We start from the raw sequence: 26,120 nt of genomic DNA on the forward strand, positions 1-26,120 counted from the left end.
GAAGCAAAGAGGTCTATGCGGAGTTATCATATTCTCCCCGTGTCTGCGTAAGTTTCCTCCGGGTGCTCCAGTTTCCTCCCACAGTCCCAAAAGACTTGCTGTTAGGTGAATCGGACATTGTGAATTCTCCCTCTGTGTACCCAAACAGGCGCCGGAATGTGGCGACTAGGGGCTTTTCACAGTAACTTCATTGCAGTGTTAATGTAAGCCTACTTGTAAAAATAAAGATTATTATTATTGTCGCTGGACTAGTTAATCCAGAGACCCAATGATAAGGGTTCAAACCCCACCACACCAAAATGATGAAATTTGAATTAAGTGGAAAAAAAAAACAAGAATTAAAAGTCTAATGATTGTCAATTGTCTTAAAAATCTGTCTGGTTAGATCCTTTGGGAAGGGTCCTTTTGGGAAGGAAGTCTGCTGTCCTTAGCTGGTCTGGCCTTGGTGTTATTAAGCAATAAATGTTGGCCCAGCCAGTGAGGCTCCCATCCCATGAACAAATGAAGAGTGGTGAATGGGATTAACTAGACTGCTGTACAGAGAGCCGGCAAGACGGGAATGTACCTGAACCCTGATGGGCTGAACGTGGCCCTTTCCTTAATCAACAAGATTCAAGGATTGGAAAATGAACAGAGGAACAACGGAGAACAAACATTGGGTGAATTTGAATAAAATCAGGCACAGAAAACATAAACAAAGAGAGGGAACGAACGAAAGCTTGCATTAGGAGATATGGAAAGAAAAACGTGCATTTCTGATAAAGAGGAGAAATGGCATTTCCGCTATAGAACCCACAGGAGTGATCACACATGGAATGGAGGGCAGGATGCAGAAATACTGATTTATTGACACCTATGCTCATTCTCTCCTTTCCCCCCCAAGGGTTCCCCGCCCCCACCGACACTCAGGTGGGGGTTTTTATACTATGTGAGCTCCCCTTGTTAAAGGGGATGCCCCGCCCCATTACCGGGGGACCTAAGCACAAATTACAAATTCATTTCTTTGAGCCATACATTCTGGAGCCAGCCAGCGAGCAGGCTACTTGAGACCTGGTGATGTGCAATGAGACAGGATTAACCAGCTACCTCATAATCAAGTCACAGTAAACCTCAGAGTGGGTCTAAGACTAGTGTTTTAAACCTAAATCAAAGTAATTATAAGGAGTTAAAGCGAAGTGGGAAACCAGTTTAAAAGGGAGGACAGAGATATAGTGGCAGATGTTTAACAGATAGTGAATAACTCTCAGCAAAGATGTACCCCAATTAGAAAGACTCTTTAGGCAGAAATTTACACTCCCCCGCAACACCCCCCCCCCTCCCCCCACCAAAGACAGGTTCAAGAGGTGGGTGGGGGAGCATAGAATTACATAGAAACCTAGAAAATAGGAGCAAGAGGAGGCCATTCGGCCCTTCAAGCCTGCTCCACCATTTATTATGATCATGGCTGATCATCCAACTCAATAACTCGGTCCCATCTTCCCAAATATCCTTTGATCACCTTTGTCCACAAGTGTTATATCGAACTGCTTCTTGAAGGCATACAATATTTTGGTCTCAACTACTTCCTGTGGTAATTAATTCCACAGACTCGCCACTCTCTGGGTGAAGAAATTTCTCCTCATCTCTGTCCTAAATGGTCTACCCCGTACCCTCAGACTGTGCCCCTGGTTTTGGACACCCCCACCATCAGGAACATCCTTCCTGCATCTACCCTGTCCAGTCCTGTTAGAATGTTACAGGTTTCTATGAGATCTTCCCTCATTCTTCTGAACTCCAGCGAATACAATCCTGACCGATTCAATCTCTCCTCGTACGTCAGCCCCGCCATCCCAGGAATCAGTCTGATAAACCTTCGCTGCACTCCCTCCAGAGCTAGAGCATCCTTCCTCAGAGAAGGAGATCAATACTGCCCACAATACTCCAGGTGTGGCCTCACCAACACCCTGTACAATTGCAGCAACACATCCCTGCCCCTGTACTCGAATCCTCTCGCAATGAGGGCCAACATACCATTTGCCTTCTTTACCACCCGTTGCACCTGCATGCTTACCTTCAGCGACTGGTGTACGAGGACACCCATTCAGATAATAGTCTGCCTTCCTGTTGTTGCTACCAAAGTGGATAACCTCACATGTATCCTAATTCTTCTGCATCCGCTATTCATTTGCCCACGCACTCAACAGGCAGGATCGAGTGGCCACGCTGCACCCGAAAGGCAGTTTGCCGCAACGCAGAGGCAGTTTAGCACAGGGCTAAATCGCTGGCTTAGAAAGCAGACCAAGGCAGGCCAGCGGCACGGTTCAATTCCCGTACCAGCCTCCCCGAACAGGCGCCGGAATGTGGCGACTAGGGGCTTTTCACAGTAACTTCATTGAAGCCTACTCGTGACAATAATCGATTTTCATTTGAGGCCTCAAGCCACTATCCTATTTACCCCCAATACCCCTCGATTCACTTTTTAGTCAAGGATCTGTCTCTGGGTTTAAATTATTCAGAGTGGCGGATAGAAGCCGGGAGACCACGCTCCCGAGACCTATCGCGATCTCGCGGGACGTTGCGATGGGAATCCCGACCATTGTGGGAGGGATCACCTTTTGGCAAATCTGCATGTTAGAGCTTGACAGCTAGTCTCACTTTTAATGCCCAAGGAATCCGCTCGCCCTGATCCCAGATGCAATTTCATGCTGGGGTGGGCAGGGCATAGGGCAGGAAACCCACCCATTCAAATTGAAAGAAAAAGTGCACAATTCTTCGAAGATTAATGGTGGGTAGGAAGATTGAACATAATTCTAAAACCAGCAAGAGTGACTGAATAAAAATAAAGTGGGAGAAATTAGAGGATGGGGGAAAGGTAGCCGAGATGTAGAAACTCTTGCTGCTCGATCTATAAACAGGAAGAGTGTAACCAAGTTTGTTCCCCCAGAGGTCGAGCCGGGGGAACCAATAATGAAAAAAAACAAGGAAATGGCAGAGATGGTGAACAGGTATTTTGTGCCTGTTTTCACTGTGGAAAACTTTAATTTCTCTAAGGTACTTGAAAATCAAGAGGTGAACAGGAGGGAGGAACTTAAAACAATCGCCAGGGAAAAGGTGAAGAGAAAACTATTAGACCAAAATGGCTGATAGGTTCCAGGACCCAGATGAAAAATGAAATGAAATGATGGCCTACATCTGAGAATCACCTCCGAGCCGATCTATATCCAACTGTAAAAGCTTTATCTCCTCTTCACTGCCTGCTTTCCCTTCCTTTACTTGATGGCAAGGGCAGGCAGTGCCAATGAAATGAAAATCGCTTATTGTCACGAGTAGGCTTCAATTAAGTTACTGTGAAAAGCCCCTAGTCACCATATTCCGGCACCTGTTTGGGGAGGCTGGTACGGGAATTGAACCGTGTTGCTGGCCTGCCTTGGTCTGCTTTAAAAGCCAGCGATTTAAGCTCAATGTGGAGAAATCCAAGTGATTAATTTTGATAGGAGGAACATAGGGAGGTGCAGGAGCAGAGGGACCCGTGGGTATTAAAATTCCCCAGTAACCTTCTCGGCTGTAATAAGAATAACTCCCTCTTTTCCGATCTCTGCATATTAACTGGAGTCCTCATCCCTACTCTCAGGCTCCTTCGGCAGCACCTTCCAAACCCGCGACCTCTACCACCCAGAAGCTCAAAGACAGCAGAGGCATGGGAACACCACCAACTACAAGACTCCCTCCAAGTCACTCACCATCAGCTGTCGCTGGGTCAAAGTCCTGGAACTGCCTCCCTAACTGCGCGGTCGGTATACCTACACCACATGGACAGCAGCGGTTCAGGAAGGCAGCTCACCATGACCTGCTCATGGGAGATTAGCGGCGGGTAACAAACGCTGGCCAGACGCCTGCATCCCATGATTTAAGTTTTAAAAATCCTGCTCAATCCCCTCCGCAGAGGCCTCGACGTCGCTCCTAAATCCCAAAGTTAGACACGATACTCCAGCGGGAGCCGAGCCAGTGACATCTGAAGATAAAGCTCCGCGCTCCTCTAATTCTGGTCTCTGGATCATTCCCGATTTTAATTGCTCCATCACTGGCAGCCGTGTCTTCAGCAACCTGGGCCCAGGCTCTGGAATCCTGTCGCTGAGCCTCTTCGACCTCTCGGTCTCGCTTTCCTCCTGAAAAGTTCTCTCTTTGACCGAGTTTTTGGTCACCTGACCCAACATCTCCTCAAGTGGTTGCGGTGTCAAACGTTGCTTTATAATATCCCTGTGAAGCACTTTGAGATGTTACAGACGGGCATTGTACAAACATTGGCTGCTGTGGCTGTTCCTCGCGTTTGGTACCCCACACCTCTATTTATAAAACCCAGAATCCCTAATGCTTTATAAAATAGGGTTTGTTCACAGCCAATTTGTAGCAATTCTACCAAATGTACTCTCATTTCCTCAAGTCTGAACTGCTTTGGAACTTAAACAATTACAAAACAATTCAAGGATGTCACAATGCTTGGGACACTAGCCCACATGGCAGTTCGTACAATTTACCAGAAATAAGCTTACTTACGGTATTAGCCATGGATCCGCGGGAAGCACTCAATTCTCCGTCAGAATGCTGGGGGTACACACTCTGCACACTGACCGGCCAGTGCGCTACTCAGGGACCGCTGCACTGTCGGAGATGCCATCTTTTAAATGGCACACAAGACCACTGACCAAATTCTGGAAAGTGGAATTGAAATAGATAGGGGACGGATTCTCCGCACCGTGACACCCAAAATCGCGTTCGGCGACGGAGCGGTGAATCCAGTTTCACGCATGAAATCGGGACCGGTGTTGGTTCAGCGATTCTCCGACCCCCGAAAAGCAGTGTACCCTGGGAGTAGGCCACGCCGAGTATCCACCACCGGAGGCCATTGCCAGAGGCCCATCCCGCTATTCTCCGCTCCAGTCGGAGGGCAGGAGTGGCTTCATTCGGGACTGGGAGCTGCGCGGGCGGGCGGTCTCCGGATCGGGCGAGCGGCCAATGCGGGGCAGTATTTCCTCGGTCCAGGCCCGCGGGCTGAGTCCGTCAAGGAGCACAGCGCGGTCGCTGGAGGCCGCCGCCGTGCGCATGCGCTGCCTCCGACCCGGAGATGCTGGGGGGCTGTATCGGCAGCTGGAGCTGCGAGCTCCACAACAGCTGCCTGCTAGCCCCCTGCAGGTCTGTTTTTCTGGCGTAAAAGACGCACAGTTTTCACGACGGTGAGGGGACATAGTCCCGAAAACGGAGAATCCAGCCCAGGGTTCTTGATGGCCAGCACAGACACGATGGGCCAAACGGCCTCCTCTTGTGCTGTAAAACTCTTGATCAAGTTAAACGGAGGCCCCATCTGGCCTTTTAATGGATTACTGGCCCAGTGACATTACTACTGCCCCCCTAAAATGTGCGATCTTCGGGGAAGTGGAGCAAAGTTGCATGAAGCACGGTAGCATTGTGGATAGCACAATGGCTTCACAGCTCCAGGGTCCCAGGTTCGATTCCCGGCTTGGGTCACTGTCTGTGCGGAGTCTGCACATCCTCCCCGTGTCTGCGTGGGTTTCCTCCGGATGCTCCGGTTTCCTCCCACAGTCCAAAGATGTGCAGGTTAGGTGGATTGGCCATGCTAAATTGCCCTTAGGGTCCAAAATTGCCCTTAGTGTTGGGTGGGGTTACTGTGTTATGGGGATAGGGTGGAGGTGTTGACCTTGGGTAGGGTGCTCTTTCCAAGAGGCGGTGCAGACTCGATGGGCCGAATGGCCTCCTTCTGCACTGTAAATTCTATAATTCTATAAGCAACGTGACTGCTGGGGATCCTTTCGTTATCACGGAATTGTTACAAGTGGAAGCAAGAGGGAAAAGCCGCCGTTCAGCTGGGTTAAGAGAGTGGAGAGTCTTGTGGGAGAATGTTTTACATGGAATTACATAGATTCTTCAGCCCAGAAACAGGCCGTTCAGCCCAAATGATCCATGCTGGCTCCTTCCACCCGATTGCATTTCACCCGTCAATGTATTATTTTATTCTTTTCTCCCACATGTTTATCCAGAATCATTGAAAAGTAAAGATAAAGGTAAAGTTGCCATAGTCCCAGATGACCATCGGCTGCTTTCCCCTCTGAGAGGGAGAGCTGACTGGTGGTGATTTAACCCGAGGGTCACCACTGTAGCTATCTGGGAGGGACACTTCCAACTAAGCACAGAGCAACTCGCAAAGACTGATGGGTAAAATGGACAAGCCAAGACTCAGGCAGGCACAGAGCCTGAAATGCATATTTATCAGCAAAGTCCAGACAGTATCGAAACCCCGACCCATTAGCATGTTAATCTTGCCGATTATCAGGTGATGGCCCATCTCCCCCAACACAAAGGACTGGTACCCCAGCAACCGGGACAGTCCCAGACATTTCAACGCCACTCCCTGTCCAAGGGAATAACAAAAAACAGGGTCAATGACCGCTGAGACAAGCCCAGTCATCCAGATCCCCGTCCACTTATTGGTTAAGGAATTGAACGGTGTGATCAGTGATCACCCAATCAGTAAGGCCCAAATCGAAGGACCGCCCAAAACAGCGCGAAAACCCCCCTGAGTACAAAGCAAGAGTTCGCCATATGCTCGCTCTCTTTTGGCCTTGGTACCCCGGTCACAGTCATCGCCAACTGCAGCAACACCAGAAGCAAGTCCGAGTTCAACGCCCACTACCAGAAGGACGAGCCCAGCCGAGCAGCAGTTACCACTTCGAACCCGAGAGATCCTGAACAGCGGCCAGTTTCCTGATCTAAACCGGGTGCCCGAAGTTAAGTACAGGTTGTCTTAGTAATAGGTGTAGTTAACTAGTAGTGTTTATGTTGCATGATCGATTGTCTGTAAATAAAGTACCCTTGACCTTGAACTAACTAACTGGTGCTTGGCTCTTTGATCGATAGCCGGTTGAAACTTGTGGTGGTGTCATTCGATACCTGGTGACTCGAAGCATCAGGACATAGATAATATAGAAAGAAGGTAAATTCACTGATTGCCCTAATTGGAACAGAGCCACAGAAAGGACCAAGTAGTAGAGATAAATCAACAACACCACACCTCAGGCGAGGTTGAGAACTTCATGAATTGTACAGCACAGGAGGAGGCCAGTTGGATAATCGAAGCTGCACCTTTGGACGAGAAATCCCATTTCTTCAGCCAGAGGGTGGTGAATCTGTGGAACTCTTTGCCGCAGAAGGCTGTGGAGGCCAAATCACTGAGTGTCTTTCAGATAGAGATAGATAGGTTCTTGATTAATAAGGTGGTCGGGGTTATGGGGAGAAGGCAGGGGAATGGGGATGAGAAAAATATCGGCCATGATTGAATGGCGGAGCAGTCTCGATGGGCCGAGTGGCCTAATTCTTCTCCTATGTCTTGTGGTCTTTCTACATTCCAAAATAAGTTTTCATTCAAATATTCATCCAATTGCCTTTTTAAAGATACTATTGAGTGGTGAGGCTAAACCTCCGGTTGTGCAATGTAGAGGAAACATATGTGGTGTTTCCCCTAACGATTTTTCATACATTTCTCCTCATTACGCCACTATTGTTTTTTTACTCGTTCCTGCAAAAACTAACTTAAGCACGGGGGCAAATTTGAACCTATGAATTTAAAGCATACCGGTGGGTGGTGGGCGGGGGATTTAATGTTAAGGACCGCCTGCCGAGATGGCTTCATTTAAGCTGGCGACCAGCTCCCCAAAGCCTCTGACGACTGAAACTCTTTTGAGGAGAGTCTTGTCACTGAGCTCGACAAATCCCGATGAAGTCTGGCTCTGGAACAGAAAACTTCTATGCAAGAGTCACTGGGTCCAACTCGGCCCTCCCTCGACACCGTTCATCCGTCGGTTGATTCTCACGACAACACCCTTACCCACAGAGACAGCCCTCACGGGCAGCAGTGGCAGGATCTGTACGCTGGAGTCCAACTGACTGGGGGGGGGGGGGGGGGGGGGGGATGAAGGAAAGGGTGCCACTGCAGGTCAAGCACGGTAGCATTGTGGATAGCATAAATGCTTCACAGCTCCAGGGTCCCAGGTTTGATTCCGGCTTGGGTCACTGTCTGTGCGGAGTCTGCACGTTCTCCCCGTGTCTGCGTGGGTTTCCTCCGGGTGCTCCGGTTTCCTCCCACAGTCCAAAGATGTGCAGGTTAGGTGGATTGGCCGTGATAAATTGCCCATAGTGTCCAAAATTGCCCTTAGTGTTGGGTGGGGTTACTGGGTTATAGGGATAGGGTGGAGGTGTTGACCTTGGGTAGGGTGCTCTTTCCAAGAGCCGGTGCAGACTCGATGGGCCGAATGGCCTCCTTCTGCACTGTAAATTCTATTAAGTCATCACCTTCTTTTGGATACAGCTCTTCTCCCCCCAGTCAAGACAGCCGAGTATTCTGCCATAGTTCTTTCAGACCATGCGTCCTGCCCCCTCGATCTGATTCTTACATCCAGGTTCTGGGGTTGGCCCCCATGGAGATTCAACGCATCCTTACTATCTGACAAAGATTTTTGTAAATTTATGTCCTGCAGTATAGACAATTTAAAACAAATAAATCTGATTCCCCCAGCCCGTCAGTACTGTGGGAGACCCTCAAAAGTGTCACTCGTTGTCAAGTTTAGCTAAACGCATGGTATTTACATACAGCCACTTCCGCTGAAAATGCGCAATGTAAAATGCTGCAGACCCTGGATGAGTGCAGCTCCAACAACACTCAAGGAGCTCGACCTTCCACAAACATTCAAACCCTCCACCACCGACGCACAGTGGCAGCCGTGTGTACCATCTACAAGATGCACTGCAGGTACTCACCAAGGCTCCACGGGCAGCACCTTCCAAACCCACGACCATCATCTAGATTCTAGAAGGACAAGAGCAGCAGATACCCGGGAACCCCACCACCTGGAGGTTCCCCTCCAAGTCACTCACCATCCCGTCTTTCTTCTCCTTTTTTTTAAATAATCTGTATCACCACAAGTAGGCTTACATTAACACTGTAATGAAGTTACTGTGAAAATCCCCTAGTCGCCACATTCCGGCGTCTGTTTGGGTACACGGAGGGAGAATTCAGAATGTCCAATTCACCCAACAAGCACGTCTTTCGGGGCTTGTGGGAGGAAACCGGAGCGCCCGGAGGAAACCCATGCAGACACGGGGAGAACGTGCAGACTCCGCACAGACAGTGACCCAAGGAGGAATCGAACCTGGGACCCCTGGCGCTGTGAATCCACAGTGCTAACCACTGTGCTACCATGCCGCCCAGTGCCGAAGGGTATTATCTCCTACTTTCGTCTAATCCCTCGCCTCTTCACAAGATGAGATGGGACTGGGAAGCGAAACGTGGTCTTGATCCTGCCTAGGATTGGTGGGAGATGACCCTTCTGAGGGCCAACTCCACATCCTCCTGTTAAGCTTAATTCAATGTGACGTATTGCACAGAATTCACTACACGAAGGCCAGAATTAGCCAGTTCCCTTGCATTCCCTTGTGTTCACTTACCCCCACAGACATGCCCACAGGTCCTGGTCATTCCCGAAGCTGTCTGGATTTTTGGTCTTCCTTCCTGGACACTCTTTCCAAAGTTTCAGGTATTGATTTACAGCCGTGTCCTTTGACAGCCATATTTTGGTGTCAAAGAACAAAGAACAATACAGCACAAGAACAGGCCCTTCGGCCCTCCAAGCCTGTACTGGTCATTATACTAACCTTGGCCAAATTCCTCAGCACCTCCTTGTCCACTATCCCTCTATACCCATCCCATCCATAGAATCCTAGCATTTACAGTGCAGAAGGAAGCTATTCAGCCTATTGAGGCTGCACAGGCCCTTGGAAAGAGCACGCCACTTAATCCCACACCTCTGCCCCAAACCGTTACCCAGCAAACCCACCCAACGCCTTTGGACACTAAGGGCAATTTATCATGGCCAATCCACCTAACCTGCGCATCTTTGGACTGTGGGGAAAAAACCAGAGCACCCGGAGGAAACCCACTCAGACACAGGGAGGACGTGCAGACTCCGCACAGACAGTGACCCAAGCCGGGAATCGAACCTGGGACCTTGGAGCTGTGAAGCAGCAGTGCTAACCACTGTGCTACCGTGCATTTGTCAAGATGCCTTTTGAATGCCGTTAATGTATCTGCTTCCACAACCTCCCCTGGCTACGCGTTTCAGGCACTCACCACTGTCTGTGTAAAAAACCTGCCTCGCACATCTCCTCTAAACCTTTCCCCTCGGACCTTTAACCTATGCCCCCTGGTGAGTGACCCCGTGACCCTAGGAAAAAGTTCCTGCCCATCCACTCTATCCATGCCCCTCATTATCTTGTACACCTCAACCTCCGTCGTTCTAATGAAAACAGTTAGAGTCTGTTCTGCCTCTCCGCATAGTTAACTCCCTCCAGACCAGGCAACATACTGGTAAACCTCCCCTGCACCCTCTCCAAAGCCTCCACATCCTTCTGGTAATGTGACAACGAGAATTGTGCGCAATATTCCAAGTGCGGCCTTACCAAGGTTCTATACAACTGTAGCATGACTTGCCAGTTTTATACTTGATGCCCTGTCCAATGAAGGCAAGCTTTTTTGGCTACCTTGTCCACTTGTAATGCCACTTTCATAGATCTGTGGTCCTGCATGCCGAGATCTCTCGGACTTTCTATATTCCAGGGGTTCTATATTCAGGTTGGTTTAGCACAGTGAGCTAAACAGCTGGCTTGTAATGCAGAACAAAGTCAGCAGCGCGGGTTCAATTCCCATACCGGCCTCCCCGAACAGGTGCCGGAATGTGGCGACTAGGGGCTTTTCACAGTAACTTCATTGAAGCCTACTCGTGACAATAAGCAATTATTATCATTCCCAAGTGTTTTCCCACTTACGGTATATTTCCCCTCTATGTTAGTCCTACCAAAATGCATTACCTCACATTTGTCTGGATTAAACCCCATTTGCCATTTCTCTGCCCAAGTCTCCAACCTATCGATGTCCTGCTGTATCCTCTGACAATCCTCAACACTATCTGCCACTCCACCAACCTTGGGTGTCATCCGCAAATTTACTAATTAGACCAGCTATATTTTCTTCCAAACCGTTTATGTAACCACAAACAACTGAGGTCCAAGCACAGATCCCTGTGGAACATTACTAGTCACAACCTTCCATTCAGAAAAACACCCTTCTACTGCTACCATTTGCCTTCTGTGACCGAGCCAGTTCTGAATCCATCTTACCACCTCACCTCTGATCCCGTGTGAGTTCACCTTTTGTGCCAATTCGCCATGAGGCACCGTGTCAAAGGCTTTACTGAAGTCCATGTAAACAACATCCACCACCCTCCCCTCATCAATCATCTTTGTCACCTCCTTAAAAACTCAAGTCAGTGAGGCACGACCTCCCCTTCACAAAACCATGCTGTCTATCGCTAATGAGTCCATTTGATCTAAATGGGTATAAATCCTGTCCCTGAAAATCCTCTCCAATAATTTATCTACTACCAACGTGAGGCTCACTGACCTATTGTTTCCACGTGGTCCGCAGGCGGGGGGGGGGGGATTAGGGCACGCCAGAAATCTTCTATTGACTCACCAGGGAGTTGACTACGAGTTGAGAGGATGTGCCTGGGGTAAAGCATGTTAGCCCGCTGAGCGTAATCCTCTTTCAGTAGCGCCATGGCTTCATCATCGGTCGGCGCGGGAAAAAAGCTGGAGCTCAGCTGCGTGTAGAGGATCTGGACCTTCTGAGCTTCTGGAATTGGGTCTGGTGCAGACCTGATGTAAGCTTCGAAACAAGCTAGCCAGATGTGTGGCCTCCTACAGCAGCTGATCTCTCCTCATTCTTCTAAACTCAGGAGAGTATAGGCCTAAACTGTTCAATCTTTCTTCATACGACAAACCCCCTCATCTCTGGAACCAACCTGGTGAACCTCCTCTGAACTGCCCCCAATGGCACTACATCCCTCCTCGCAGCTGACCCCCCCCCCCACTTTACGAGTCCCACCTGAACTGGCCAGTTTCATGGAGATTAAGGCAGACGTCAATCGCTAGGTTAATATCCCGCAGATGGGATTCTATTAACTTGGATGTCCGCCCATTCTGGTTCGAAGGCTTGATTTTTTGGTCCAGGGGTATGATTCTCACTTTGGGTGTATTGGTGTCAAAATTTGCGCGAGGTCCCGGGTTCAAATCCCAGATGAGCCCTTTGGTGAGGTTTTCTTGGGCAGCACGGTAGCATTGTGGATAGCACAATTGCTTCACAGCTCCAGGGTCCCAGGTTCGATTCCGGCTTGGGTCACTGTTTGTGCGGAGTCTGCGTGGGTTTCCTCCGGGTGCTCCGGTTTCGTCCCACAGTCCAAAGATGTGCAGGTTAGGTGGATTGGCCGTGATAAATTGCCCTTCGTGTTGGGTGGGGTTACTGGGTTATGGCGATAAGGTGGAGATGTTGACCTTGGGTAGGGTGCTCTTTCCAGGAGCCGGTGCAGACTCGATGGGCCAAATGGCCTTCTTCTGCATTGTAAATTCTATGATCTATTAGAATAACAGAACACCTGCTCCCGTATCAGCCTCCCCGAGCAGGCGCCGGAATGTGGCGACTAGGAGGCTTTTCACAGTAACTTCCTTTGAAACCTACTCGTGACAATAAGCGATTTTCATTTCATTTAATTTCACTTGGTGAAAGTTCAGGCCGCTGTCCTTGCTGCTGACTCGAAACTCGCACCCTCTGACCCTTCGATAATATTCTCTTTAGCCACTTCAATCGGAGAATTTTACATTCCATATTCTCACTTCTCTCAATTAAAATAAAAGGTTTCTCCTGAATCCCTCACTGATGGCCTCTGGTTCTGATCTTCCCACAACTGGGAACAACTTCCCTGCATACACCCTATCGAAACCTTTCATAGCGTTAAAATCTCAAACGGGTCTCCCATCAGTCTTCTCCTCTACAGTTAACAAGCTGCAGCCTGTTCAATCTTTTCTGATAATTATACCCTCTCCGTTCTGAAATCACCCTTTTAAAATCTTGAACCTTCTCCAGTGGTGCGACATCTTTCTGTCAATATGAAACCTAGAATTGTATCAAATGCTCCAAATGTTAACACAACTTCTTGTTTTAGTTGTTACAACCCCCTGGGCTAGTGCACGGTCAATTCCAGCCCCACTTGCCCCGGAGTCACAACACAATTGAAATTAACAAATAATTCTGAGAGAAACACCCAGAGTCTTTGGCTCTTTGCTGCCCAATAATTACAGTCACCAGGTTTGTAAATGTAAACACAATTACTGTTCATTTATAGCAAGAATTATAATGAAATATGCAGCAAATATGCAACAACTGATCAACCAATGTCTAATTCCTAAATGAAATGAAATGAAAATCGCTATTGTCACGAGTAGGCTTCAATGAAGTTACTGTGAAAAGCCCCTAGTCGCCACATTCCGGCGCCTGTTCGGGGAGGTTGGTACGGGGATTGAACCGTGCTGCTGGCCTGCATTGGTCTGCTTTAAAAGCCAGCGATTTTGCTCAGTGTGCAAAACCAGCCCCTTTAATCCCCACTTTAACTTGCCCCCCACCCTTTATACACACACACACACAAGACAGATACAGAGGGGTGGAAAGGGGTAAACATAATAAGCAAAAGGTGGGGTGTTTTGTTGCTGCCACTGTGTCTTAACTGGTATACAGTGGACTAATGACTGCAAGTCTATTTGTTTAAATCAATCAATATTTATTCACATGCATACAATGTTACTGTTACACAATCACACTCTCAGAGTTATACTACAGAGTGCTACAAGTTCATACAAGACCTTAAATTAACTTTCAGAGTGACTAGCAAGTACCAGAAAGATATTGGCCTTTATCTACATCCTGAACCTAGTATTCCTCAGTGTTGGTTCCTTGGTCTGGTCTGTTCCTGGCTCTGAGCTTCCTTCGGTTGGTCAGGTGATGGTCTTTCTCGCGTTGGCCGGTGAAGGTCACTGTTGCTGCTGCAGAGAGCGATTCTAGGGTGATGCAGCACCTTTCATCCTTTTTGATTTTGCTCCCTTTTGGGCGGTCCCCCGAATGCTGCCAATCCACCGATCAGGGTTCGATCACCCTGATCGATCAAGTCCAATCAGGGCCTGCTACCTTGATTGCGGGGCGTGCACTCCACCGGCCACACTTGTAGGTGTCCGGGGCAGGTAGGCCCTTCCAAATGAGGGATGCAGGAGCCGTTGTGTCTGGTAGATGGGTATAATTGGCATGCTTGTCCTATTGTTCCTGGGATGGAAAGGAGATGGCCTTTTTCCTGTATATTGCTAATGACTGGGATGCAGTTTATTCATCAGTGTTTATTTGAGCTGTAGCTTGCTTGTCCTCGAACTTGGCCAATTCTCCCAGCATCCTATGCAGGATGCCATTTTAGGTGGCCATTTGGCCACACCACACACATCCTTTCACAGCAAGCTTGAAGGTTAAAGTTTGTGTCCGCAGCCTGCAATGGTCTCTGTAGATTCATTCGTCCAGGTTCTCAGCAACTTCAGAAGTACAGCTTTTCTGGAGAGGCAGTGGCAAGTTCTGGCTTTTATTTGCAGCCTGTACTGGTTTTCCTGTGGCTAGATTCATTCAGGTACTCTGCAGATTCAGAAATACAGCACTGACAGGCTTTCTGCTGAGAAAGGTGGAGGATAGAGAGTCGCATCTTCTCTCAGCTGTCTGGAGTGAAAACCCAAACCTCCTGGGGCTGTGAAGAGCATTCCACTGGGATAGGATCCAATCACCACCCATTACTGGGCAGAGTACAGCCTTTCAGGCCCATTCATTGGCCACCAGCCAATCAATCAAACAAACAAAGACCCCACCCTAATTCTCTCTCTTTGGTGCCAACATGTCTGAAGGCTCCTGTTCAAACCAGCAGGAACCAGTATTCTCTCCTGTTAACTTCTGAAATCTGCTGCTTGCCTTAAAGACACATGTCCATTAATCATCCATGGATCCCCAAAAATCATAACGGCAAAATAAAAGAAAGAGGAAAAATGGGAATAAACGGCAAGGACCCTCACATTAGTTCTATTTCTCTAGCACCGTGCTTCATATACATTTTTTATGGACTCGTTGTAAGTTACTAATGCTAATGATTTGTGTAGAGTCTGAGACTGCTTTATGCCTCCAACCCATTTAAACATTTTCCACAGAACACAGGACCTCCTCATTCTTCCAACCAAAATATCGCACCTCACCTAGAAACGCAAGGCCATTCAGCCCCTCAAGTCTGTTCCGCTACTTACCAGGATCATTGCTGATCTGCACCCTAACTCCAGCCACATGCCTTAGCCGCTGTACCCCTTTGTCCAGCAGAAACCCATCGACCTCAGAGTTTACTGCTGGGGAGTGAGTGGGTTTGACCTTTCTATCAGGAGGGAGTGTTTCCTAACTTCTGTCCTGTATCAGCTGGCTTGGATTTTAAAGTTAGATCCCGTGGTCTTTGACTCCACCACCGTGCCCCCTGCCCCCCACCCCCCCACCGCACGCTAATCAGGGTGGGGGAAACCTTTTCTTTTTCCACCCCATCAATTCACTTCAAAACCCGGAAGATCTCAATTAAATCGCTCCTTAACCTCTCTAACCCACACTTTTATTTTCTGGTCAACCCTGTCAAAGGTCGCAGAAGGGTCAGCGTGATAATTTACTGTCACTGATGATGTAATTTACAATTTTGGTTTGTGGTACTTCAGTCCTGAGGTAAGAGTGGAAACCTGTTTCAAGAGAATTAAACATAGGAGATGTGGCGAATTTGACCTCCCCCCCCCCCCCCCCCCCCCCCCCCCCCCCTCCCGCCCTACTCTACTCCCTGTACACTCATGACTGCGTGGCAAAATTTGGTTCTAACTCCATCGACACGTTTGCTGACGACCATTATGGGCCGGATCTCGAATAATGACGAGTTAGAATACAGGAGGGAGATAGAGAATCTGGAGTGGTGCAGCGACAACAATCTCTCCCTCAATGCCAGCAAAACTAAAGAGCTGGTCATTGACTTCAGGAAGCAAAGTACTGCACACACCCCTGTCAACATCAACGGGGCGGAGGTGGAGATGGTTGACAGCTTTAAATTCCTAGGCGTGCATATCACCAAAAATCTATCCTGGTCCACCCACGTCAACGCTACCACCAAGAAAGCACAACAGCATCTATACTTCCTCAGGAAACTAAGGAAATTCGGCATGTCCACACTGATTCTTACCAATTTTTACAGATGCACTATAGAAAGCATCCTATCGGGCTGCATCACAGCCTGGTATGGCAACTGCTCGGCCCAAGGCCACAAGGAACTTCAGAGAGTCGTGAATACAGCCCAGTCCATCACACAAACCTGCCTCCCATCCATTGACTCCGTCTACACCTCCCGCTGCCTGGGGAAAGCGGGCAGCATAATCAAAGACCCCTCCCACCCGGCTTACTCACTCTTCCAACTTCTTCCATCGGGCAGGAGATACAAGAGTCTGAGAATACACACGAACAGACTCAAAACAGCTTCTTCCCCACTGTCACCAGACTCCTAAACGACCCTCTCATGGACTAAACTGATTAATACCACACCCCTGTATGCTTCACCCGATGCCGGTGTCTATGTATTTACATTGTGGACGTTGTGTTGGCCTATTATGTATTTTGTTTTTATGTACTAAATGATCTGTTTGAGCTGCATGCAGAAAAATACTTTTCACTGTACCTCGTCACACGTGACAATAAACAAATCCAATCCTGATGCCATGTTCACATTTGGTTCAAAATTCTGCTACTGATGTTTCCAGTATGGAAACAGGCCATTCGGCCCAGCTTGTCCATGCCACCCAGTTTCTATCACTAAACCAGTCCCACTTGCCCGCATTTGGCCCAGATCCCTCTATACCCACCCTGCCCATGTAACTGTCTAACTGTTTTTTTTAAACAAACAATTTTATTGAGGTATTTTTCGGCATTGTAAATAGTTACAGATAACAAAAAAAAACAAAAATGTGCAAACATTAACGTAAAACCAATACTTCAATAAAACCATACTGCACAAGCCCGCCCCTTTCCCATAGACACTACCCGCCTATTTATCCCTCCTACTCTACTCTAATCTCCCCGCTGCTGACGTTCACTCTCCCGCGAAGAAGTCGATGAATGGTTGCCACCTTCGGGCGAACCCCAGTACAGATCCCCTCAAGGCGAACTTAATTTTTTCCATACCCAGAAAACTTGACATGTCCGAAAGCCATAGCTCGGTCTTCGAGGGCTTTGAGTCCCTCCATGCCAGCAGTATTCCCGGCCGGGCTATTAGGGAAGCAAAGGCCAGAACATCGGCCTCTTTCTCACCCTGGATCTTCCAAAACCCCAAAAATCGCCACCCCTGGACTCACCACCACCCTTGTTTTGAGCACCCGGGACATGACCCCCGCCAATCCCTCCCAGTACCCCCTAAGCTTAGGACATGCCCAAAACATGTGAACGTGGTTCGCTGGTCCTCCCGCACATCTAGCGCACTTGTCCTCTACCCCAAAGAATTTGCTCATCCGAGCTACCGTCATGTGGGCCCGGTGAACGACCTTAAATTGAATCAGGCCGAGCCTGGCACATGTTGCGGTTGAGTTTACCCTACCTCCATTTCCCCGCCAAGCTCCTCCTCCCATTTGAGTTTCAGTTCCTCCGTCTGGGACTCTTCCCCCTTCATGAGCACCTTATAAATATCTGAGACTCTACCCTCTCCTCCTCCTCCAGAGACTATTCTGTCTTGGATCCCTATTGGTGGGAGGCGTGGGAAGGATGGGGCCTGTCTGCGGACAAAGTCCTGCATCTGTAAGTACCTAAAGTCATTTCCCCTTACCAGCCCAAATTTCTCCTCCAAGCCCCTCAAACTCGCAAAGCTCCCCTCCAGGAACATATCGCCCACCCTCCTCACCCCCGCCCGCCGCCATGTTCGAAACCCTCCATCCATGTTCCTGGGGGCAAATCGATAGTTATCACATATTGGAGCCCAGAAAGACGCCCCCACCTCCCCTACATGCCTCCTCCACTGGCCCCATATCCGCAGAGCCGCCACCACTACCGGGCTGGTGGAGTACCTGGCCGGCGACAGCGGTAGGCGAGCCGTGACCAGGGCTGCCAAACTGGTGCACTGCACAAAGCCACCTCCACCCGCTCCCAGATAGTCTAACTGTTTTAAAGGACAAAGTTATACCCACCTCTACCACTGCCTCTGGCAGCCCGTTCCAGATGCTCACCACTCTCTGTGTGAAAAAATATCCCCTCTGGTCTCTTTTGTATTCACTGGGTTAATCCCAGAGCTGAAGGGGTTGGATTATGAGGAGAGGTTGAGTAGACTGGGACTGTACTCGTTGGAATTTAGAACGATGAGGGGGGATCTTATAGAAACATATAAAATTATGAAGGGAATAGATAGGATAGATGCGGGCAGGTTGTTTCCACTGGTGAGTGACAGCAGAACTAGGGGACATAGCCTCAAAATAAGGGGAAGTAGATTTAGGACTGAGTTTAGGAGGAACTTCTTCACCCAAAGGGTTGTGAATCTATGGAATTCCTTGCCCAGTAAAGCAGTTGAGGCTCCTTCATTACATGTTTTTAAGGTAAAGATAGATAGTTTTTTGAAGAATAAAGGGATTAAGGGTTATGGTGTTTGGGCCGGAAAGTGGAGCTGAGTCCACAAAAGATCAGCCATGATCTCATTGAATGGCGGAGCAGGCTCGAGGGGCCAGATGGCCTACTCCTGCTCCTAGTTCTTATGTTCTTATGTATCTCTCCCCTCTCACCTTAAACCAATGCCCTCTAGTTCTAGACTCCTCTACCTTTGGGAAAAGATGTTGACTATCTACCTTATCTATGCCCCTCATTATTTTATAGAACTCGGTAAGATCACCCCTAAGCCTCCTACGCTCCAGGGAAAAAAGTCCCAGCCTATCCAGTCTCTCCTTATAGCTCAGACATAGAACATAACAGCCCAGTACAGGCCCTTCGGCCCTCGATGTTGCGTCGACCTGTGAAACCCCTAAAAAAGCCCATCTACACTGTTCCCTTATCATCCATATGCCTATCCAATGACCATTTGAATGCCCTTAATGTTGGAGAGTCCACTACTGTTGCAGGCAGGGCATTCCACGCCCTTACTGCTCTCTGAGTAAAGAACCTACCTCTGACATCTGTCCTATATCTATCTCCCCCCTCAATTTAAAGCCATGTCCCCTCGTGCTAGACATCACCATCCAAGGAAAAAGGCTCTCACTGTCCACCCTATCTAATCCTCTGACCATCTTGTATGCCTCAATTAAGTCCCCTCTTAACCTGCTTCTCTCTAATGAAAACAGCCTCAAGTCCCTCAACCTTTCCTCATAAGATCTTCCCTCCATACCAGGCAACATTCTGGTAAATCTCCTCTGCACCCTTTCCAATGCTTCCACATCCTTCCTATAATGCGGCGACCAGAATTGCACGCAATACTCCAAATACGGCCGCACCAGAGTTTTGTACAACTGCAACATGACCTCATGGCTCCGAAACTCAATTCCTCTACAAATAAAAGCTAACACACCGTACGCCTTCTTAACAACCCTATCAAGCTGGGTGGCAACTTTCAGGGATCTATGTACATAGACACCGAGATCTCTCTGCTCATCCACACTACCAAGAATCTTACCATTAGCCCAGTACTCTGTCTTCCTGTTATTCCATCCAAAATGAATCATCTCACACTTTTCTGCATTAAACTCCATTTGCCACCTCTCAGCCCAGCTCTGCAGATTATCTATACATGTCCCTCTGTAACCTGCAACATCCTTCTGCACTGTCCACAACTCCACTGACTTTAGTGTCATCGTCAAATTTACTCACCCGTCCTTCTACGCCCTCCTCCAGGTCATTTATAAAAATGACAAACAGCAGCGGCCCTAAAACAGATCCTTGTGATACACCTTTAGTAACTGAACTCCAGGCTGAACATTTCCCATCAACCACCACCACACTCTGTCTTCTTACAGCGAGCCAATTTCTGATCCAAACTGCTAAATCACCCTGAATCCCATGCGTCCGTATTCTCTGCAATAGCCTACTGTGGGGAACCTTATCAAACACTTTACTGAAATCCATATACACCACATCAACTGCTTTACCCTCGTCCACCTGTTTGGTCACCTTTTCAAAGAACTCAATAAGGTTTGTGAGGCACGACCTACCCTTCACAAAACCGTGTTGACTATCCCTAATCAAATTATTCCTTTCTAGATGATTATAAATCCTATCGCTTATAAACCTTTCCAAGACTTTGCCCACAACAGAAGTAAGGCTCACTGGTCTGTAGTTACTGGGGTTGTCTCTACTCCCCTTCTTGAACAAGGGGACAACATTTGCTATTTCCTGGAGTGGTGCAGTGACAACAATCTCTCCCTCAATGCCAGCAAAACTAAAGAGCTGATCATTGACTTCAGGAAGCAAAGTACTGTACACACCCCTGTCCGCATCAACGGGGCCGAGGTGGAGATGGTTAGCAGTTTCAAATTCCTAGGGGTGCGCATCTCCAAAAATCTGTCCTGGTCCACCCACGTCGACGCTACCACCAAGAAAGCACAACAGCGCCTATACTTCCTCAGGAAACTAAGGAAATTTGGCATGTCCACATTAACCCTTACCAACTTTTACAGATGCACCATAGAAAGCATCCTATCGGGCTGCATCACAGCCTGGTATGGCAACTGCTCGGCCCAGGACCGCAAGAAACTTCAGAGAGTCGTGAATACCGCCCAGTCCATCACACAAACTTGCCTCCCATCCATGGACTCCATCTACACCTCCCGCTGCCGGGGGAAAGCAGGCAGCATAATCAAAGATCCCTCCCACCCGGCTTACTCACTCTTCCAACTTCTTCCATCGGGCAGGAGATACAGGAGTCTGAGAACACGCACGAACAGACTCAAAAACAGCTTCTTCCCCACTGTCACCAGACTCCTAAATGACCCTCTTATTGACTGACCTCATTAACACTACACCCCTGTATGCTTCATCCGATGCCGGTGCTTATGTAGTTACATTGTATACCTTGTGTTGCCCTATTATGTATTTTCTTTTATTCCCTTTCCTTCCCATGTACTTAATGATCTATTGAGCTGCTCGCAGAAAAATACTTTTCACTGTACCTCTGTACACGTGACAATAAACAAATCCAATCCAATCCAATTCAACTTGTACAGGTGTGGGTCAGGATTCCCACTAACCTAGTGACAGCCTCTCATTTCTAAAAACATCCAGTAGTACTTCCAGTCTACAGAAAGGGCAAATCCAACCCTGTCAATTACTGCCCCGGTTCACTCTCAATCAGCAAAGTGATGGAAGATGTCAACAACAGTTCGATGAAGCAGCACTTACTCAGCAATAGCATACTCTCTAACGTCTAGTTTGGGTACCGCCCGGATCACTCAGCTCCTGAACTACAGCCTTGGTCCAAACATAAATCAAACACCCTAAGCTGCCTGTATTCTTACACTTACAAGGGACCCAGATGAACAAATGCAGATGTATACAAGGTAATATCCATTGCCCAAAAAGGAACATTGAGTAATATCCTCTGAAGCTCATAAATTAACACATGTCACCAACTACAAAGAGACACTTCCACTTCCCTTGCACTTTGCACACCCTCAACCCAATGCTCTTTGCAGCCCATTAAGTAGCCCATGAGGTTTAGTACGCCTGTCCACAAGGCACAATGAAATGAAATGAACAAAATGAAAAATCGCTTATTGTCACAAGTCAGCTTCAAAGCCGGTATTCGCCACATTCTGGCGCCTGTTCGGGGAGGCTGGTACGGGAATTGAACCGTGCTGCTGGCCTGCCTTGGTCTGCTTTCAAAGCCAGCGATTTAGCCCAGTGCTAAACCAGCCCCTAGTGGTAAACTAGCCCAGAACTGCGATGGAACACTCCCCACTTGCTTGGACGAGTGCAGCTCCGACAACACTCAACAACAATCAGGATATCGATCGTCCATTTGGGTTCCCGTGCCAACATTGAGATTTGTCCCCAAATGTTATTTTTCCATTCACTGATGGGATGTGGGCATCGCTGGCTGGACCAATATTTGGTGCCCATCCCTAAACGTCCTTGAATTGAGTGGCTTGCTTGGTCATTTCAGAGAGCAGTTAAGGGTCATTGCTGTGGGTCTGGAGTCACGTGTAGGCCAGACCGGGTAAGGAAGGCAGATTCCCTTCCCTAAAGGACATTAGTGAACCAGCTGGGTCTTTACAACAATGGTTTCATGGTCACCATTAGCAAGACTAGCTTTTTGCTGTTGCAGATTTATTTAATTGACTGAATTTAACATTAATGAGGACTTCACGGAGTTAATTCTATTGGTTGCATCTTCGTCGATTGTGATCAAATGACTAAATTGCAGCCAAGTGATTGAGAGATATTATTCCCATTTATGCTTGATGCAGCACTGACTTGGTAACCACCTCCTGTCTTGGCTGAATAGTCAACCACGTTGATGTAGGACTGGAGTTACTTACAGACCAAAACCCATTCATGAAGGCCCTCCCTTCTCAACCTAGCTCCCTGCCCGAGGTGTAGTGATCCATACCTTACCTTACAGGCCAAAGCTCCATAAGAGGACGTAATGTCAAATTTAATTGGATATATATCTAATGTATGTAATCTATAATCATACATTATATGGTCTGGCCTATTAACTGCTAAACCAAGACGTAGACATTTGCGTTGCAGCACTGGGTAAAGGTAAAGTTGCCATAGTCCCAGATGACCATAGACTGCTTTCCCCTCTTGAGGGGGAGAGTTGACTGGCGGTGATTTAACCCGAGGGTCAGCACGCCACAGGCGAGGGACAAGGTTGAGAAGGCGGGGCATTCATGAATAACCCAGATAGATGCTGTTGCCATGGGATCCCCTCTAGGCCCAATTCTCGCAAACATCTTTCTTGGTTTCCATGGGAAACGTGTTTGATGGAATAGCCTCTAACCTCTTATCCCTTACACATTTCCGATACGTAGACGATATGCTTGCAGTATTTGAATCTGCAGTTGCTGTAAAGATCTCCTTACACAGCTTAAAGGGCTTGATCCCGCGCTCAAATTCACCATTGAAATGGAGCAGCCAAATTAGCTTCCTTTCCTCAACGTGCTGCTTGAGAAATCTGTCAGAGTGTTCCAGAATCCGATTTCACTGGTCAATATACACGTTGGGATTCGTACAGCTCCACGCGTTATAAAAATTGCTTTAGCAGCAATGTTATAAATAGGGCCCAAACCTGCTGAGATAGGACATGAAAGCTATCCTGTGGGATAATGGCTGCCCTGATCAGATCATTGCTCGGCTAAGGCCATCACTTTCTACTTCAGATTACCGTGAAGAGTAAAGTGTCTCCAGGTGAAGCTAGCCGTTTCACGCTGCTAACGATGCAGCAGCAACACGAGTGATATTCACCACCAACAGGATACTACCGTTAAGCCAAAAAGACATTCTGCCTACCACACAAATCAGTGATGTGGTCTATGAATTTCAATGCCGGTGTGATGCCAGGCGTGTAGGCCGTACATAACTAAGGCTGGCTGCCGGATCGTATCAAATGGCTTGTCCCTGCCACTTTTCACAATGGGCAAGGTCCAGACCGCACCCAAACAGCCCTTACTTGTAAAACACAAAACACTGTCCAACTTTAGCCGCGATTCCACAATTGGACAACATTTGATAAACAATCCTGATTGTGTTGAGAATTACACTGACAACCAATTTAAGATTATCAGTCAGGCTCGCAGTGTAGCTCGCTTACGCACACAAAACCTACATGTACTAATACACAGGGTCCCGTCCTTTGTAGACAGAAGGAACATCTACACACATTGCACCTGAACAAAACAGTTACCCGTCATTTACTGGTTCATTTTCCAGGGAAATATCTTTTTTTTTTTTTAGAACAGTACAGCACAGAACAGGCCCTTCGGCCCTCAATGTTGTGCCGAGCAATGATCAACCTACTCAAGCCCACGTATCCACCCTATACCAGTAACCCAACAACCCCCATTAACATTATTTTTTTTAGGACACTAAGGGCAATTTAGCCTGGCCAATCCACCTAACCCGCACATCTTTGGACTGTGGGAGGAAACCGGAGCACCCGGAGGAAACCCACGCACACACGGGGAGGACATGCAGACTCCGCACAGACAGTGTCCCAGCCGGGAATCGAACCTGGGACCCTGGAGCTGTGAAGCATTGATGCTAACCACCATGCTACCATGCTTGATCAGAGTCAACATGCCTGGTTTGTATTTAAACATGGCTTGGCAGTTAACTGTCAATTATCAGTTAACTGGTGCATTCTCCATGGCAATGCTTCTACCAGAGTCCACTTGCCAAAGAAGCACTCTCTGCTCTTGAAGTAGAAATTGTTGTTCCCTTTGCATCTGGTATTCTTAGGAGTTCCCAGAGTGGAAAACGGAAAGCCGTGATGTCTTTTTTCAGTAACGCTAAGTACATGAGAACCAGCTACATTCTCACAACAAGCCAGAAGCTTTGCCCACTTCATCCGTATTTCTTTTTTTATTTTGGTCGTTTCGCAACCTTGTTGCCATACTGCGCCCGGAGATGAGCTACTGACCACATATTCTCACCATCACTAAGTCTGCCTATTTCCACCTCTGTAACATCGCCTGACTTCACCCTGTCCCAGGCCATCTGTTGCTGATGCCCTCATGAATGCCTTTGTTACCTCGAGACTTGACTATTCCAAAGTACCCTTGGCTGGTCTTCCACATTCCACCTTCCATGAAAGAAAGTCTGCTGCCTGTGTCATCACTTGCAGGAAGTCCTGTTTCCCATCGCCCCTGACCTTTGGCTCCTGTCAAGCTTTAGAACATAGAACAGTACAGCACAGTACAGGCCCTTCAGCCCACGATGTTGTGCCAACCATTTATCCTAATCCAAGATCAAACCAACCTACACCCCTTCAATTTACTGCTGTCCATGTGCCTGTCCAAGAGTCGCTTAAATGTCCCGAATGACTCTGACTCCACCACCTCTGCTGGCAGTGCATTCCACACACCCACCACTCTCTGTGTAAAGAACCGACCTCTGACATCTCCCCTATACCTTCCTCTAATCACCTTAAAATTATTTCCGCCCTGGGAAAAAGTCTCTGGCTATCCACTCGATCCATGCCTCTCATCACCTTGTACACCTCTATCAAGTCACCTCTCTGCCTTCTTCGCTCCAGTGAGAAAAGCCTTAGCTCCCTCAACCTTTCTTCATAAGACATGTCCTCCAGTCCAGGCAGCATCCTGGTAAATCTCCTCTGTACCCTCTCCAAAGCATCCACATCCTTCCTATAATGAAACAAAGAGAACTGGACACAATATTCCAAGTGTGGTCTAACTAGAGTTTTATAAAGCTGCAGCAAAACCTCGCGGCTCTTAAACTCAATCCCCCTGTCATTGAAAGCCAACACACCATACGCCTTCTTAACAACCCTATCAACCTGGGTGGCAACTTTGAGGGATCTATGTACGTGGACCACAAGATTCCTCTGTTCCTCCACACTTCCAAGAATCCTGCCTTTAACCCTGTATTCAGCATTCAAATTTGACCTTCCAAAATGAATCACTTCACATTTATCTTGGTTGTACCCCATCTGCCACTTCTCAGCCCTGCTCTGCATCCTGTCAATGTCCTGTTGTAACCTGCAACAACCCTCAACACTATCGACAACTCCCCAATCTTCGTGTCATTGGCAAACTTACTAACCCACCCTTCCACTTCCTCATCCAAGTCATTTATAAAAACCACAAAGAGCAGAGGTCCCAGAACAGATCCTTGCGGGACACCACTGGTCACCGACCTCCAGGCGGAATGCTTTCCATCCACTACCACTCGCTGTCTTCTTTCGGTCAGCCAATTCTTCATCCAGACAGCCAAATTTCCCTGTATCCCATGCCCCCTAACTTTCTGAATGAGCCTACCATGGGGAACCTGATCACATTCCTTACAGAAATCCATATACACCACATCCACTGCCCGACCTTCATCACTGTGTCCGATCGCATCCTCAAAGAATTCAATGAGGCTTGAGAGGCATGACCTGCCCCTTACAAAGCCA

General features: G+C 48.1%; 1 protein-coding gene across 5 annotated transcripts in view; it reads right to left on the reverse strand.

Moving 5' to 3' along the window:
- Window positions 1-26,120, reverse strand: part of osbpl1a (oxysterol binding protein-like 1A) — a 242,783-nt gene that overhangs the window by 208,909 nt on the left and 7,754 nt on the right. For 3 of the 5 annotated variants that reach the window (XM_038808562.1, XM_038808558.1, XM_038808557.1), the window contains exon 1: window positions 24,640-24,718. The exons of the other annotated variants lie outside the window; for them this stretch is intronic. In XM_038808562.1, the coding sequence (XP_038664490.1) occupies window positions 24,640-24,703 (64 nt within the window). In that variant the 5' untranslated portion in view covers window positions 24,704-24,718. Of the gene's footprint in view, window positions 1-24,639; window positions 24,719-26,120 lie in introns of those variants that run through there. 5 annotated transcript variants of the gene reach the window in all.

This window comes from Scyliorhinus canicula, chromosome 10 (assembly GCF_902713615.1).
Source record: "Scyliorhinus canicula chromosome 10, sScyCan1.1, whole genome shotgun sequence".
NCBI lineage: Eukaryota > Metazoa > Chordata > Chondrichthyes > Carcharhiniformes > Scyliorhinidae > Scyliorhinus > Scyliorhinus canicula.